At 35.0% G+C, this 16,941-nt stretch overlaps 2 protein-coding genes across 4 annotated transcripts in view; one reads left to right on the top strand and one right to left on the bottom strand.

Annotated features, from left to right (window-relative positions):
* The window catches only part of LOC114252835 (succinate dehydrogenase [ubiquinone] flavoprotein subunit, mitochondrial), a 174,973-nt gene that overhangs the window by 64,979 nt on the left and 93,053 nt on the right, over nt 1-16,941 (top strand). Inside the window, exon 2 of the mRNA XM_089731668.1 lies at nt 16,061-16,293. Coding sequence (XP_089587794.1) covers nt 16,206-16,293 — 88 coding nt within the window. The 5' untranslated portion in view covers nt 16,061-16,205. The remainder of the gene's footprint in view (nt 1-16,060; nt 16,294-16,941) is intronic.
* Nucleotides 1-16,941, bottom strand: part of LOC114252777 (protein SCAI) — a 125,956-nt gene that overhangs the window by 59,365 nt on the left and 49,650 nt on the right. The window lies entirely within an intron of this gene.

Raw genomic sequence — 16,941 nt, 5'->3', positions numbered from 1 at the left:
ACCCACTAAATTCAGTTTTCAAAAATGTATTGCGACGATAAGATTAGTATAAATCATCTTCTGGTCTCATTCAGTAGGATTATTACAATAAAAATTGCTTTCTAAAAAGGAAAACTGATATGATGGTATTTCAGAAATGTCTTGGATATTCGTGATAGCATTAGTTGTGTTAGATAAACCGAACTTCCTTCTACTGAGAAGATAATCTGAACATTATTTAAACAATTAATAAATAAATAATAGGTTCAAAGACAATACTTTTATTTCAATAAGCAACGCTGGATGAGAGAAGCCGAGCATCGTGCATAGTAGCGGGTGATTGAAGAGACCTTTCTTAAGCAGTGGATGATGATGATAATGATGAAGCAACGCTTAATCAGTTCCTTGTGGGTCTCAAAAACAAATCGATAGTCTTGTGATTTAAACCTGCTCTGCAGATGACAGTCTATCTAAATGGAAATACATAATATACTGGCTATGACACGCGGTTCCACTCGAGTTAAATTTATATAATAATGAGACACTTTTTTTTTCCGCGGTTAGTTAATTGGTATACCGGACAACGTGAATGCAAATGCCCATCTTAAAACTTGGTCTATGTCACAATTTTTTTTGTAATTACGCACATTCCAATTTTTTGCCGATTTGATTTTGATTACATAATGTATTTTCTTCACCACGGATGCCATTCATTAAGCACGTATTTCATTGGAAAAATTGGTACCTGCCTGTGGGATCTGAATACCAGCGCAGCCGCATCGCTCGATTCGAATAAATATGGAGTCGTATCTAGCAGGCGACGACAACGTAAAGAAGAAAATGTAATTTCTGAAACATAACTATCACTGTGTAAAATCGCGTAAAGTCTTTGCTACGATACTACGTGTAGTAAGTACTAATCAACAAATACGATTTACTATTCAATAATGTTCAATAACTAATCATTCACGTTTCTAAACTTTCTTGGTAGATAAAAATCGAATACATAGTTTTATCATCATCCTGTCCATTTCTGTTGGGGAGTAGTCATGCGTACCGTTTTGAAGGCTGGAAGAGCCAATACGCTGTAAACTTGAAACTTCAACCTTGTGTGTCAAGTTTCGCGGCATTTAAGTAGTCCGTTCCGATGTCCATGGACTCCATCCAGTAAGTGAGCTCGAGCCACCCATTTGTTGAAGCCAGATCACCATGTGTGATTTGATTCCGATTATATACTTATTTATTTATGTAGTCAAAATCAAAATGAAGAATGAACGAAAGAAACGGAATACTAAAATTGAGATCATTCTTAAATAAATTTAAATATAAAAACAGAATCAAAGTGAATCCGCTCGCGAAACTTTCTTAATAAGAATGTCAGATTCCCGACTCGCATTTGTGCAAGGCAGTGTAAAGAATCATATCCTTGCATTTAACTTAAATGTCACTGAATACACGGACTTGCAATCTCTTCGAATAGAAAAAGCGATAAACTTAAAGGCAATCGAGTGTTTGCACTTTTTAACTTAGTTCAATATTTATAAAAGATTGTTGATATCGAGAGAATATTAAAATTAATTAAATACGGGCTCTAGTTAACTTTTCAAATCTAGATGAGATGTGAGGTGAGCCTCAGAACAAAAGGAGAATCAGAGTAAAACCGCTGTAAAATTAATTTAGCTAGAAAATCAAATAACTACTTATTATAAGATATTCGTGAGTAAAACTGATAATGCGTTCAGTATGTTGTAGCCTGCTGGAATTTTTAAGCTATTGCATAGATTTTATCGCGGGCTTTGAGCGCGGCGACCGAATCAAGAAATTCCGTAACGAAAACAACCTAACACCTCTCCGCCTACCATGTAGCTCGCGTTCAACACATTCACACGTTGCGTTTGTGTAGTGTTTGTGAATAAGCGCGCGGCGTGACGTCGCACTGCATGCGCATCATGAAAAGTCTGCCCATCTCTCTCTCGCGCGGTCTAGCTTATGAGTGTGAAGGGGACAGTTAATGTTTTGCTTTAGTTAATGTTTATAAATATAGCGTGGTCTTATTTTATTATTGTTTTAATATTAACTTATTATTGTCTAATTATAATTGCATAAGGTGATAAAAAATGCTATGCAATAGCTTTACCGTGACAGTTCCCAAGTGCCACACTTGTTTTTTTTTTCAGTGGTGCATTCATTCGTTTGAGTAAATTTTAACGATAAGACTTTTGATGCGATTTAGAGTTGTCATACAAAAGACTAGCGTTGTTGTGAACAGTGCTGTTGTTCGGATGAAGTTAGGACGTAGCGATGTTACATTCTTGTGCAGGGCTACGGCTCAGAGTTAGAACCGCTAGAATGTAGCACATATACACCCATAAAATGTTATTATATATTATGTCTGTAGTTCACACGTCATAGAAGTGAAACCTTTAATAATATTATATCTCGTTCTATTGCAAACGAAGTCCTATAGATATATACATGTTTGCCTCTTTTTAATGTCGTTTTCGAATGTCATTTACGTTCTGAGCTTCTAAAAAAATACTCGAAAAAGTAACTCTAAGCGGCCGATAGTAGTAACTTGGCCTTACGAGGCTATTTGTAATAATTAATTGTGTGGTCACATTAGCAGATTTACAATGAAATTTCAACAATGGGTATTGCAAACAACAAGCTTCATGTGAACTTTTCTAAAAAGAAAAATAGTAAAGATAAATAATGTGTTTGTTTGTCACCCTTGAGACGAACATGATGAGACTATTCAGGCGACCTTTATGAAATTTAGCAATAAAAAAAAATACGAGTACTTATTATTTAGGAATGTATCTTTGCTGAGGTATTGATTACTTTTAAATGAACAAGAGTGAAGCCTCACTTTACTCGTTGAAATTTTGTTTTTTTATTACGCTTGATCGTATGCAGAAATCATTGGTCATGATTCGCACTAATAGACTTACACGCTACTCTTCCAACAATTAAACCACTGGCTACGGATGCTTTCGCAAATTACATAGTATAATAATTATATATTAACGTGACATACTCGTGTTTAATTAGTTACATTCCAATACGCCCCAATGCATTATACTATAATATAATGCATATATATATAAATTATTAATATTGTAACTGAACATGAATCTCGAGAGAAACTTAGGGTTGACGTTACGAGTACATGTAACGTGCATTTTAATCGTGGTTCTATAATTTAATTAAGACGTAATGCCTATCGGCAGCTTTTTTTTTATTGCTTAGATGGGTGGACGAGCTCACAGCCCACCTGGTGTTAAGTGGTTACTGGAGCCCATATACATCTACAATGAGACCGCCACCCACCTTGATATATAAGTTCTAAGGTCTCAGTATAGTTACAACGGCTACCCCACCCGAAACGAACCGAAACGCATTACTGCTTCACGGCAGAAATAGGCAAGGTGGTGGTACCTACCCGTGCGGACTCACAAGAGGTCCTACCACCAGTAAAAGCTATTCGTTTTCGGTGTTAAAATAAATTCTGATTTACTTATTAGCAAATTTCAGCTGGTGCAAACAAAGGGTACGCTTAGTTTCGAACTTCAAGTATTTTTTATAAATAAATATTTAGTTAGATAAAATTTAAGATTATTGTTCAATTAAGATTTTTGGGGATCGTAAAAACATTTGTGTGGATTTACCGTTATATTTGTTATGCCGATATGAGTAACACCATATGTCATCAAATAGCAGATACAAAGCAGGTATAAAAAGAACCAGTATTATCGAGAGACTTTGGGAAATATTAGTAACGACATCTGTTCTCAAATAGCGAAAACAGATATCGAAACGACTGGTACTATCTGAAATGTTCTGAAAAATTACAGACACGTCATGTTGATTATAAAAAAGCATTGCATAGATGACATGAAGGTATATAGTAATCAATTCTATTCGAAACGATCATCTGGAGCGAAGCTAAAGAAGTGAATTAAATATTAAAAAGAGTATTAATTTGTATTTTTATGAAGAGTTTTATTTATACTGATACCCAGTGCGTACTATTTTTATGATTATTTCACATTATTTTACAAAAACGCGAGAAAATACAATTTAAGCCGTTGGCTCTAATGGAATCTTATATCTTTAAACGAGCAATTCTTGTATATTAATATATATGTATATAATCTGAATCTCGGAAACGGCTCCAACTATTTTCATAAAATTTAGTATATAGGGGATTTCGGGGGCGATAAATCGATTTAGCTACGATTTATTTTCAGAAAATATTGTTTTATTCGTGTTTTCAATAATCAACTCTTCCCGACATCTATTGGCGAATAATAATACTATTTTTCTTAATTGAGGGCAACTAACCGCTTTAAAGACACAACAAGATGGCGTTATCAAAAAAAAAACCGAGCTAAGCTCGGTCATCATCTAGTGTCATTTATACGAATAACAGTCAGAATAAAAAGCTAAAAGTCGTCATTTGTTCCAGGCTGCAAGGCAGATTGTTTCTTGATCAAGGCTCTGATCAAACTTACCACCGAGCACCACATTTTTCCATTAAAAACAGTTTGTCAAGGATGCATTTAAGTATAATAATTAACATACAAATGAATTCTTTTATAAAATTAAAAAACAATGGCTTAAAAATACTTAAAAAGACATTAATTAATGCGGCACACATGTTAATAACGCTTTTATTATTGGATGCGACAATATTTCAACAACTATCCAAATAAATAAATCAAACATTTTGATTAGAAAGTGACCACTACAAACGACGATAATATACATTGGTAAATTAATTTCAGATTCATAATAATACGAGAGCTAAATTCTCTGAAATTAATTTACCAATTGTACTGTATCTAGATTTTATCTTTTTTCGTTGCAATTAATTGTAACAAAAAAAGGTAATCTCTGATTCCGAATGCTAATTATTTATGTTTTGTACACGAAATATCTAAATTCAGTATTTAATCTATAACTTTAAAATGAATCGATCCCGGCTACTATAGAATCACAGCTAGAATCACTAAGAATTAGACTAAAGGTGCGACCATGAAGAAATCGATAGGTTAGGTGATTTTCACCCGGACGATGACGTTTTGCACGCGCTCGAAGCGTGCACGCGTTGGAATCACCACAGCGAAATCTCGTCACGGAGATAGGTCATGAAAAAAAAATAGGTTAGGTAATTTCGATTCTAACTTGATTAGTACTTAAAATTAAAATAATAATCCTTCATGGAATTAAATTTAGATAATATTTCGTAAGATTTAAGCTAAGGTTATCGTTAAAAAAATATTTTTGCATTTATGGAAAAAAATATGTTTGCATTTATTGATTCAAATTTAGTAACGAATTGTTTTTCAGAGTCTACCACTTTAAAGTTTTTAATTTTCTAAATATTTACTTTCTACATCGCTGTTGTATTTAAGCATACAATTAATTAGTTTTGAATAAAAAGGTGTATGCCAATGAAGGTAATCACATAATTAAATAAAGCATCGTGACCTATTGTACTATAATTTTATGAAAACTATATTTCCATACATTATATTTAATTAAGGCAGTCATTTGTCACATAAAAGATATAATGGCGAATCGAAAATACAGTATTTTGTATGAAACAATTACAGGATAACGACGAATATTATAATAATCATGTGAAATTGTATCCGCAATTATCTATAAAACTAGATACATCATATTATAAACTTTCCATTGTTGAAGCACAAAATAGTGCTTGAAAGCACTTGTGTTCAGCTATAAATTTGTTCAGATTTATACATCTGCCTGCTTATAAGTGTAACATGATTTAAATTTTGCCATCACATCTCAAAACCGACACGCAACTCTCTTTGCATTACGACTGTTAATTATTTAGGAACTTATTTCATATAAAACTAGAATTTGGAATATCTATTCCCAACTCACTGTTACCTCATAGTCGCGGGAGCGGTAGATCATAATACCTATTGATGCAATTTGTCTGCCTGCCTGAGTTCGGTGACCTTTCAATAGACTACCCTTCCCAGATGCAATTATATCTGGCATCTGTCGTGAATCTAAATAGGGAATGCTATACATTTTGCCTCAATAGTATTATAAGTCTAGCGTTTATTAAATTAATTACGATTTAATTAATGCAGCTATTGAAAATACGCAGTATTCAATGCAGTAATAAGCTTCACACTTTGGTAAACTATTAAAATTGAATTCTATTATTAAATGTCCAGATTATAGGCTTAAAATCGGATAGGCATGAAATCATCTCCTTTGTGTATGTTTGTCATGGAATTCCTACTTAACTGTTAGTCCGATTTTATTGAAACATTTTGAGTCACTGAGTTTGATTGGCTACTAGAAGGGTTTAATTCCAGAATTGTTTAGAATTGTCAGGACTAGAATAGACTAGAATTTGAATAGACGGTGAAGGAATAACATGGTGTAATAAAAATCAAGTCCACAAAATTATAATTTGCGTAATTACCGGTCGTAGGAGGTCTTGTACCTCTGCACGGGAAGGTACCACCTTGCTTATTGCTACCGTGAAGCAGTAATGCGTTTTGGTTTGAAGGCTGAGCCATCCGTTGTACTATAAAACCTGAGAACTTAGTATTCATATTTCAAGTTATGTGGCGGCATTTATGTTGTAGATATCTATGGGCTCTGGTAACCACTTAACACCGGGTGGGTCGTAAGCTTGACCACCCAGCTAAGCCATAAAAAAGCATAACACTTTTAATAATTGATCATATTTGATAGCTCAGACCCCAAGAAAAATATAAATGACAAACACGTATGCGTAAAACAATATGCCCGACTAATTTTCTATATTTTAATAATTTTTCTGGAAGTTAGACCAAAATCTTCTTTTCCTGCATTTAATGTTGAAATTCAAAATACATCATCATAATGAGTGACTGTTGGAAAAATTTTAAATGTGCTTTAAAAGTAAACACAGAGAATCCTACCAAAATGAGAAAAGCTCTTTTCAAAGTCGAAAGCAAAGTAAGTAGAATATTATGATATTAAGTTTATTGTCCTGCCTACAAAAAAACATTTATATAGAGATGATTACACTTCAGTATTAAATATTAAATACATATTGACGTACTAGGCTGCACTAAAAGTATCGGGAATGGAACATTTCCACTGTTCCTGTCATATTAAAATCTTTTTAATTGAAAACTCCTTGGTTTTAAAAATCGAATACCATTTATTTATTTAAAAAAAGATTCTCGGTCTTGTCACGAGGTTTTGTCAAACTTGTTTAGTCGTTGAGAAAATGGAATTGACTCGAGAAAATTCAAGAGCGATGATTTATTATGACTTTCGAAGTGGTTTAACACAAAAACAGTGTGTTGACCGAATGATTTCTGCATTTGGTGATGAAGCCCCATCCAAAACCACAATTTATCGCTGGTTTGCTGAGTTTCAACGTGGACGTGTCAAGCTCAGGGATGATCCCCGTCAAGGTCGTCCAAAAACTGTAGTCACCCAAGAAAACGTTGATGCTGTGCGTAAGCTGATTGAGAAAGATCGACATGTGACATACCGCGAAATTCAAGCAACTTTAGACATTGGCATGAGTCAAATACAAATAATCTTGCATGAACAATTAGGTGTAAAAAAGTTGTTTTCCCGATGGATACCGCATTCGCTCTGTGAAGAGCAAAAAGCGGCTCGCGTTACTTGGTGCGTCAGAACTCTCGAAAGATTCCACGCAGGATCCTCAAATGCTGTATACAACATTGTATCAGGTGACGAATCCTGGATATACGCGTACGAGCCCGAAACAAAAAACCAGTCACGAGTTTGGGTGTTCAAAAATGAGTTAAAGCCAACAAAAATTGTTCGTTCACGGAGTGTTGCAAAAAAAATGGTGGCCACGTTTGTCTCCAAAATCGGCCATGTTACGACTATTCCTCTTGAGGGACAAAGAACGGTTAATGCAGAATGGTATGCTAGCATTTGTTTGCCACAGGTCGTTTCTGAACTCCGTAAAGAGGACTACAACCGCCGCATCATCCTCCATCACGACAATGCGAGTTCTCACACCGCGCACAGAACAAAAGAGTTTTTAGAGCAAGAAAACATAGAATTATTAGACCATCCGCCGTACAGCTCCGACCTAAGCCCTAATGATTTCTATACTTTCCCTAAAATAAAGAATAAATTGCATGGACAGAGATTTTCATCACTTGAAGAAGCTGTGGACGCCTACAAAATGGCCATTTTGGAGACCCCAACTTCCGAATGGAATGGTTGCTTCAATGATTGGTTCTATCGTATGGAAAAATGTGTCAAATTTTGCGGAGAATACTTCGAAAAGCAATAAATACATTTTTAAATAGTAATGTTGTGTCACTTCGTTAATTCCCGAAATTTTCAGTGCCGCCCTCGTATGTCAATGCGAAAACCTGTCCAGCCTAAAATGCCCGGTGTACTTCATACCAAGAACTGCTACTATACATGATATTTAAATGACCGCTTATATCAATTTGCGGGATGCGGATAAATGAAGATCACGTCTATATATTACTGAGGACCATGACTGATATTATAATTAACAGAAGGTTTTTTGTTTTTAAAAAAATTCTTCATCGATTGTTCAAAGAAATATAATCGCTTATATGATCACTTACGAAAAAATAATAATTTATAATTATCAAATCAAATCAAATCAAATCAAATCAAATCAAAAAATTTTTATTCAACATAAATGAAAGTACATACTTGTTGAACGTCAAAAGAACTACCGATTAGATATTATAAGTCATAGATATCCGTTGCCGGTAATAAGTATTATCCTTTGTTTATATTATCTGCAACTGATACACTGTTTAAAAATATTTTGATTAAAATTGAAAGCGCATCGATGATAGTCACATTAATTTTCCTCCTAAATCAATGCCTATACCACCGGACATTGAGAGAAAAGATTATAATAACGTCGACTTTTGAATCCTGCGCATCAAATCGTGCGATCTTGAGATCTAATGAATAATGAATGTAACACTCATTAATGGTTTGAACTAATCAAATGTTCATCAAGGTGTAACAAAAATAAGAAAAGGGTGGCCACTCCAGGAGGAGTAATCCTGGAACGTATTAATAAAAAGGAAACCAACGGTGAGTTTCTACCAAATTACCGATTATCCTATCGATTGCGTTCTAAATGTAATTTAAAACCTAAAAATAAAGAACCAAGCCAAAACATTCTTCATTCTTATTCTGCTAATTGAAATGTATTTAAATAACTGACTTAAAAAAAGGTTACATGACGCGTATCTACATATATAAGTAAATGCGAACTTCTTTCACCCAATATACTTTTTAGGAAATGTCAAAACATTTAAAGTGTCAACGTGAAATTGTGTAATTTCATTTATATTCGTTTTTAGTGTAATAATGTATTGTTCAATGGTGAGTTTCCAATTCAGAAAAGCGTCAGCTCTCTCATCCAGTATCACCGGATTTTGCAGATCTAGGTAACTGCCACTTACTTTTAGCCTTATCAATGAAATAAGTATTAGTGCTTGTAAAAAATCGATCTTTCTCTTTGCAAGGTATATCTATTATATTACTTTAAAGACAAGAAAGCGGTTTAGTTTTCAAGGTCGCCTTTGCCGATATGATTCATTGCCAGTATCCTGTGAATACGTTGGTCGTCATTTACAACATCTAGGGCAAGAGACTGGTGGGGTGCTATCCTTTTAGATCCTTTGCAAAACAATATTGAAGTCAATTCTTTTAGTGTCCTTTCTTTGAAATTTAAACTGTGACTTTATCGAAATTAAAACTTGAAAATATTCTTGCTTAGAGGGCTAAACTCATCAATTGAAATGCATTGATCTGTAAGATTTTAGAAATTGGTTATATGTAAAACTTGAGGAAAATGTTACCTGGTCATGATTATAACAGATTTATGAATAGCCATTTATCCCTCTATCAATGAACCATGAGTTGGTTTACAATTGCATTCCTTTCATATCGATCGCTTGCTACACGCCTACGCAAGCCGCTCTACAGCACTACGAGCGTGCTACGACGTAGACATTTGTAGCTTCAGCATTTCTCTCAAACCAGTCTAGAAAACTTAGGTTATGGTCATTTTAATTTAAAATTTTCACATATTTACTACCCCTTGAGTACTGACGTCACATAAATACTGTCCGCCCAGACGGCGCCTAATCTGCGTAGGATATTTTCTGTTACAGCGAAATCTGTTATTTTGCATACTTGTGGGCATTGTTGTGGAAATAATAATATATTATGGAACATAAATAGCCTGAGATTGTTTTTTAAATATAGTACATTGTTAACTAACTAACGCGGACGTCTGCTTTTGTTTGAAACAATATTGTTACGCCGGTAAGTGTAACGCCATCTATTGCAGAATAGTCGAACGAATATCGAAAGATCTAGTAGCACCTAGAACGCTCGAGAATTGCAACGCCATCTATTGTCAGATAGCGGAAACTACGACTAGAGATGTATGGAATATTCTCGATAATTCTAGGGATGAGTTATCGGCTATAAAAGCGTTGTAGAGATGGCACGCAGTCAGTCAGTAATCGGAAATACTCGAAGCGAAACAGCGAACGGATTACCTGAAGCGAAGCGGAACAAGGGAATTGAGAGTTTTAAAGTATTCGTTGAGTGTTCTAAGTGTTGAATACAGTTTTTGATTTATACTTCAGTGGAATTTTATTTATCCCGAACCCTAGGCGTAACAATATTTTGGTAGGCATTAGTCTGTACAGGATATTTTTATTGAAGACAAATAATCGAGATTCCGTAAAGCTATCTAAAATAAATTTATATTTTTTTGTGTTATTTCTGGTACAACAACTTAACACTGGCCTTGAGTTCGACCAGACGAATTAGCAAAAAAAAACCTGTCTTCAAAATTTTTTTATCATGTTATGGTACTATGGGAAACGAACGGATTTCTTCTTATCCTCCAAAAGTAAATAAATATCGTATTAATTTCATGCGTATTTCTCATAAATCTTATTTTACTGAAAACGAACGAGAAACAAACGACAAGTGTTTCATTGTTCAATTCTTTTTGCCAGACCCTCGTGCTGACCTCATGTATCATCATCATCATCATCATTTCAGCCTATCGCCGTCCACTGCTGAACATAGGCCTCTCCAATAGATTTCCAGTGCGACCGGTCCATTGCCACCTGCATCCAACGAGACCCAGCGCTTTTTACTAGGTCGTCGGTCCATCTAGTAGGTGGCCGTCCCACACTGCGTTTGCCAGTACGTGGTCGCCACTCCAGGATCTTTCTGCCCCATCGACCGTCCTTTCTTCGTGCTATGTGGCCGGCCCATTGCCACTTCAGTTCACTAATTCTACGGGCTATGTCAGCAACCTTCGTTCTTCTACGGATCTCCTCATTTCGGATTCGATCACGTAGACCTCATGTATACATCTAAGAAATTTGTGCCGAACATTACACGTGTAATACGAAAATTCGTAACTGGAAAACATTAACCAAAACATGTGATACAGCTTTTCTGATAAACAAATGTACATATATTTAATGTTTTCTGTGAATGTTTAAGCCCTCACACCTTATTTATACACGTTACGTAGAATGTCCTACAGTAGTAGTCATTGTCTTTAAATAAATTATATTAGGATCGCTACACTGCTTTGTGGATATATCATGGGGCAGAAAACATGATTGGGCAAAATAATATTCTACGTAAATATGCCGTTGCCAATGGTTGGATCGATAAAGCGATTCTGTAAATGTTTTACTTTGGTACTCGCGGATGTTTTAGACATACATAATACTTTCATTATTAATTCTGGTCATAAGAAGTTTATCTTTCTATGGTTATCTGGCAGTCAGACAGGTAAACGTTGAAACGCGAAGCTATATAATCTATACAATGAAGCGCAGCGTAAATTTAATATTTATTGAAAAAAAAGCGAGCCTTTTATTTAAAGTGAAGTGGATACTGTATTCAAAAGTGCATTGAAATTCCAAAAATACTCACACCGGACATATTAGCTTCAAAGCCGTGCAGAATGAAGACCATAATAACACAAACATAAATCATAACTAGAAACATTTTAAAGCCATAACACGAAATGAAAATGATACGCTCCAATGGGAAATATCGGATTTAAATCCGCTCCAACTAAAGCGTAATTGTTGAAGTGGAAGTAATTGATCTTCATTGGTGTTCAGACAGTGTTAAATAAAATGTAGACGTTGCAGCGTTGCAGTTAATGGTGACAGTTTCCTTGAAAACACGATCGTTAGCTCGCAGCAATACTGTACTCTTGACTGCACAGCGGAGTTAACAAGATGAAATCAATGTTCGACATTACAGTCTGTGATTTTGTGCGAGACTATTCATTCTCAGTTAATAATAATTTAAGAACATTTATTTTAAAAAAAATACGATCCCCCTTTATGAGAGCTATATATTTTTTAAGCATGAATGTTAGTAACGTGTTTTCATAGTTCAGCAAATGCGTATTGCCATAACGTAGGCAGTGCTATTACCTTATTGTTTAGCCTCCCGCAAACCAGTTATGCCTCACATATCAAGGTAAGTGACTTTATTAACTACGGGATATAGGTATTTTGTATTCCAATTACCTCTGAACACCGGGTGGACTGTTTTTATTGGATTTTTTATATTTAGATGAAAAAAAAGCGGTACTGCTTTCCACCATGGTATCCAGTTGCAATATATCGATGTAACAAAATATTAGTGCCAACCGCAGACTTTATATTTATTGCATCGATGGGTGATCAACGATATCTCACTTAGTTTTAAGTGTTTTCCGAGTTTATGGAATATATACAATGTGAATGCAGTCATGCACTTTGTAAATAGCTTAAGGCTGTTTCAATCTCCAAATGGAATCGCATAACTACTTCGCGACAAAAACAGATGAGGTGCTACATACCCACTTGGCCTTAGTAATACGTTCCGGTCTAAAGGGTGGGGCTGAGTAGAACTGAGTGACTAGAGTGACTACTCTATCTATCAGATAAATATTGCAAAATAGAATCTTAATCGACTATTTTCCGGAACTTCTAATTTACGTGAAAGTCCCAATACAATTTCAATTTATAGTGTAAATTCGAAACGTTGAGGGAACTTGAAATAAATTGCTCTCCCTACAGAATTAAATATGGCGCTGTGGCTGAGTAGCTGTTTTGTGTTTGAGCCAATTTCGATATATATTTTTTATAACAAATATATAATAATTAAAGCTGCTGTTACGATTGGATTTCACGTTTATTATTTCCAATTTTACGTCTATGACTGGTGAAAATTGAAGGAAACGATCAATTTGTTTGGTTTTGTTGTCAAATACATTTAATAAATAAAATAAAAATTGATTTATTTTAAAAATTAAAACAACATTCGTCCTTTTTTATCAGAGGACTAACTGTAGCAATTAAGTGTTTGATTTAAAGTACTTGGCCTTCAAAGTTAAAATGAACTTGCAAATTAGCTGGTGCGATCTGTCATCTATCTCATCTTGAATTTACGAGTCAATCGAGTTGAGCATCTATCTGCTCGTGATATACTAAGATCTACCAAACAATTATGAACTGCTTTATTTTATATGGAAGGATTAACTTTTTTTGGAACGAAGTTCCTTACGGCAGGCTTGGAGAAGATAGGGATTTAGCTGCGCGACCGAACTGAAAAAAATGTGATAGTAAAACCGTAAGAAAAAGTCCGTGGAATAAAACCGTTAAATGAGACGTGCGCAGGCGCGACAGTCCTATGCACAAGCGAGTAGTGTATAATACCTTTCTCTTTCTCCTTCTTTCTTTTCGTTCTCTCATCCCTTCTCTCTCTATTACCACTCCACGCCGCCAATGCATAGTATTTACTCATGAATTCATGGACAAGCACATGGCGAATACTCACATTATAGATACATTATACTCGTGAGTAGCCACGTTTATTTTTTGCAAATTATGTCTATTCTACATTAGCCGAAGGAACTTCGTTCCTACCTGGTGTCCCACGACACCACATTTTTTTTTATTGCGTTTGCTTTCAAAACTGTAATACGAAACAAGGGATAATCTGCGAAACAAGAGCTTTGAAGAAGCGAGCAGAAATTTTAAATGCATTTTGGGCTTTGAAAAAATATTATTTGTGTTCGTTTCTCTCTCTATTCAAAAGATTCAATACTGAAAATGCGATTTTCACGTCCAGTATTTTTGTCGGTTCACTTTTTTTTTAATTCAAAATACGTGCGAACATCGCTTGGGTCGCTCACAGTTGTTTGAAGAATATCAACCACTGCATTCGTTCACACTGATAAGCTTCCCAATTTAAATTGAAATAATCTTACTTAAGTCTTTGTTGAGAATCACAAGATTCCAGCATTAGTCCGCGGTAAGTGGCCGTATATAGAATTTGTTGTTTTATCTTTATTAGCTTGAGCCGTCTTCGAATTTTAATAAAGTTTAATAAAGTTTTTTTTTTTGCAATTATAACAGTATAAAAATACACTATACGTGGTAACTCTGCTGGCGAGGTATTGGGCTTGTGATTAAATTATTGATCTGTATAATAATATGAAATATGAAGCTGTGATTCTCGATATATCTTGTTACATGAAACTGAAAATATGTATATTCTCCAGTGAAAAGCAATTGAAGAAAGTAATAAGAAAATTCTAGTTTCGATGTCATCTAGACGCTCAAGTGTTGAGTCGAGCTGTTTACTTTTTTTTTAACTTTGACATAGTTAAGTATCTATTTATATAAAATGTGATATATATTTAAATTTATTTTTATGTATATAATAGTAATACATATTATTATTATTCAGTTGAAATGAATGGATATATTGTTTTTTTAAAACGATACACGCTTATTTTCATTTCTTTGATTGACTCTTGTCCCCCTTCGGGCATAGTCTTTTGAATTTGTTTTCATTTTGTATCGGTGTACTTTACCTGTTCTAAGATATAATTCGGATGCTATAAAAAAAAAATTTTCGACTAGTGCTTATCAGAAAAATAAAAAGTAATTGAAGGACATTTTATAGTTTATTTAGTTCGTGTATCAAATCGGTAAGACGAAATACGTAAAATGTTTTGATGATACGAACTCGATCATGGTATGGTTGTTTGTTTCATGAATAACCAACGCATCTATAGTGACGTCATAATAAATGATTAACGCTAAACATACCATAACGGGTCAAATGACCCATTTTGAACTTTTGCGTTGAAAATGCACATATCATCTTATTGCTTTTGCACATTTGACTTCATGACTCTTCTTACCAATTAATCTACAGTTATTATACTATTTTTTTTCTTTTGTTTTGTTTATTTTGAGTAATACTTATCGTATACCGTTATTATGGTAGAAATAGGTACCAGTAAGTGTTGGTATGATTAAATAAATGATGCGGCTGATTAAATAATTATCAGATAGGAATGTGATATTTACGATTTCAATTTAAGTATGGTATATTTAAATGTTTTTTTTATTGATTTGATGGTTGGACGAGCTCACAGCCCACCTGGTGTTAAGTGGTTACTGGAGGCCATAGACATGTACAATGTAAATGCGCCACCCACCTTGAGATATAAATTCTAAGGGTCTCAGTATAGTTACAACGGCTACCCCACCCTTCAAACCGAAACGCATTACTGCTTCACGGCAGAAATAGGCAGAGTGGTGGTACCTACCCGTGCGGACTCACAAGAGGTCCTATCACCAGTAATTACGCAAATTATAATTTTGCGGGTTTGATTTTTGTAACACGATGTTATTCCTTCACCGTGGAAGTCAATCGTGAACATTTGTTGAGTACGTATTTCATTAGAAAAATTGGTACCGGCCTGGGATTCGAACACCGGTGCATCGCTCAACACGAATGCACCGGACGTCTCATCGCTTAGGCCACGACGACTTATGTACATATAATCACTCCTACCCATTGACAAAAAGAAATTGTTTTAGCTGATGCTAAAGGCATTGGCCTGTTTACGATTTTTTATGATTAGAAAAAAGGATTTAAACTTTTAGATAGTTGCATTTATTTGATTTAAAATGTACTTATTTTGTTTCAGGAAAACATTCGGAAAGATCTCGAAATTTTCCGGCTTGCTAAGTCCTGTATGCCAAGTCGCCGACGGTCATGCGCAGCGCCTCAAACACCAGATAACGTACAAGGCGTACGTTCCGCCCTGCTACCAGGATCACGACCACAAGAACATGACGCTGAAGAGGCCTATGTCCCCACATCTCACCGTGTACGCTCCCACTTTAGTGGCTATGACGTCCATCGGACAAAGAATCACAGGTATGATGTTTTCAACCGAATCAAAACAAAAATAATTTATAATTTCAAATTATAATAAAGGTTAAATAGGTACGCATTCTTGTCGCGTACATCGCTGCTTATGCAATATTTTCTCTATTGGTTCCGGGCTACTCGATAATCGATAAAAACCAGTTTTTAGTTCCCCACTGTAATACGACCCGGTCATCGTTCTCGTCTCTTTCGACGAACATTATTATTTATTGTCATAATTTTTTTAAGCTATTGCATAGCTTCTATCTCAGGCCTTGAGCGCGGCGACTGAATCAGGAAATTCCGTAACGAAAATAACCTGACACGCCCGCTACGCCTACTATGTAGCTCGCGTTCAACACATTCACACGTTGCGCTTGTGTAGTGTATGTGAATAAGCGCGCGGCGTGACGTCGCGCTGCCGCATGCACAACATGATAAGTCTGCCCATCTCTCCCTCGCGCGGTCTAGGTTATGAGTGTGAAGGGGACAGTTAAGATTTTGCTTTTTTTAATGTTTTTAAATATAGCGTGGTCTTATTTTACTGTTGCTTTAATATTAAATTATTATTGTCGATTTATAATTGCATAAGTTGATAAAACATGCTATGCAATAGCTTTACCGCGGCAGTCTCTGAGTGCCACACGTGTTTTTTTT

Source organism: Bombyx mandarina, chromosome 01 (genome assembly GCF_030267445.1).
Source record: "Bombyx mandarina strain Sakado chromosome 01, ASM3026744v2".
NCBI classification, from domain to species: Eukaryota; Metazoa; Arthropoda; class Insecta; order Lepidoptera; family Bombycidae; genus Bombyx; species Bombyx mandarina.
This window is presented reverse-complemented; position numbering and strand designations above follow the sequence as displayed.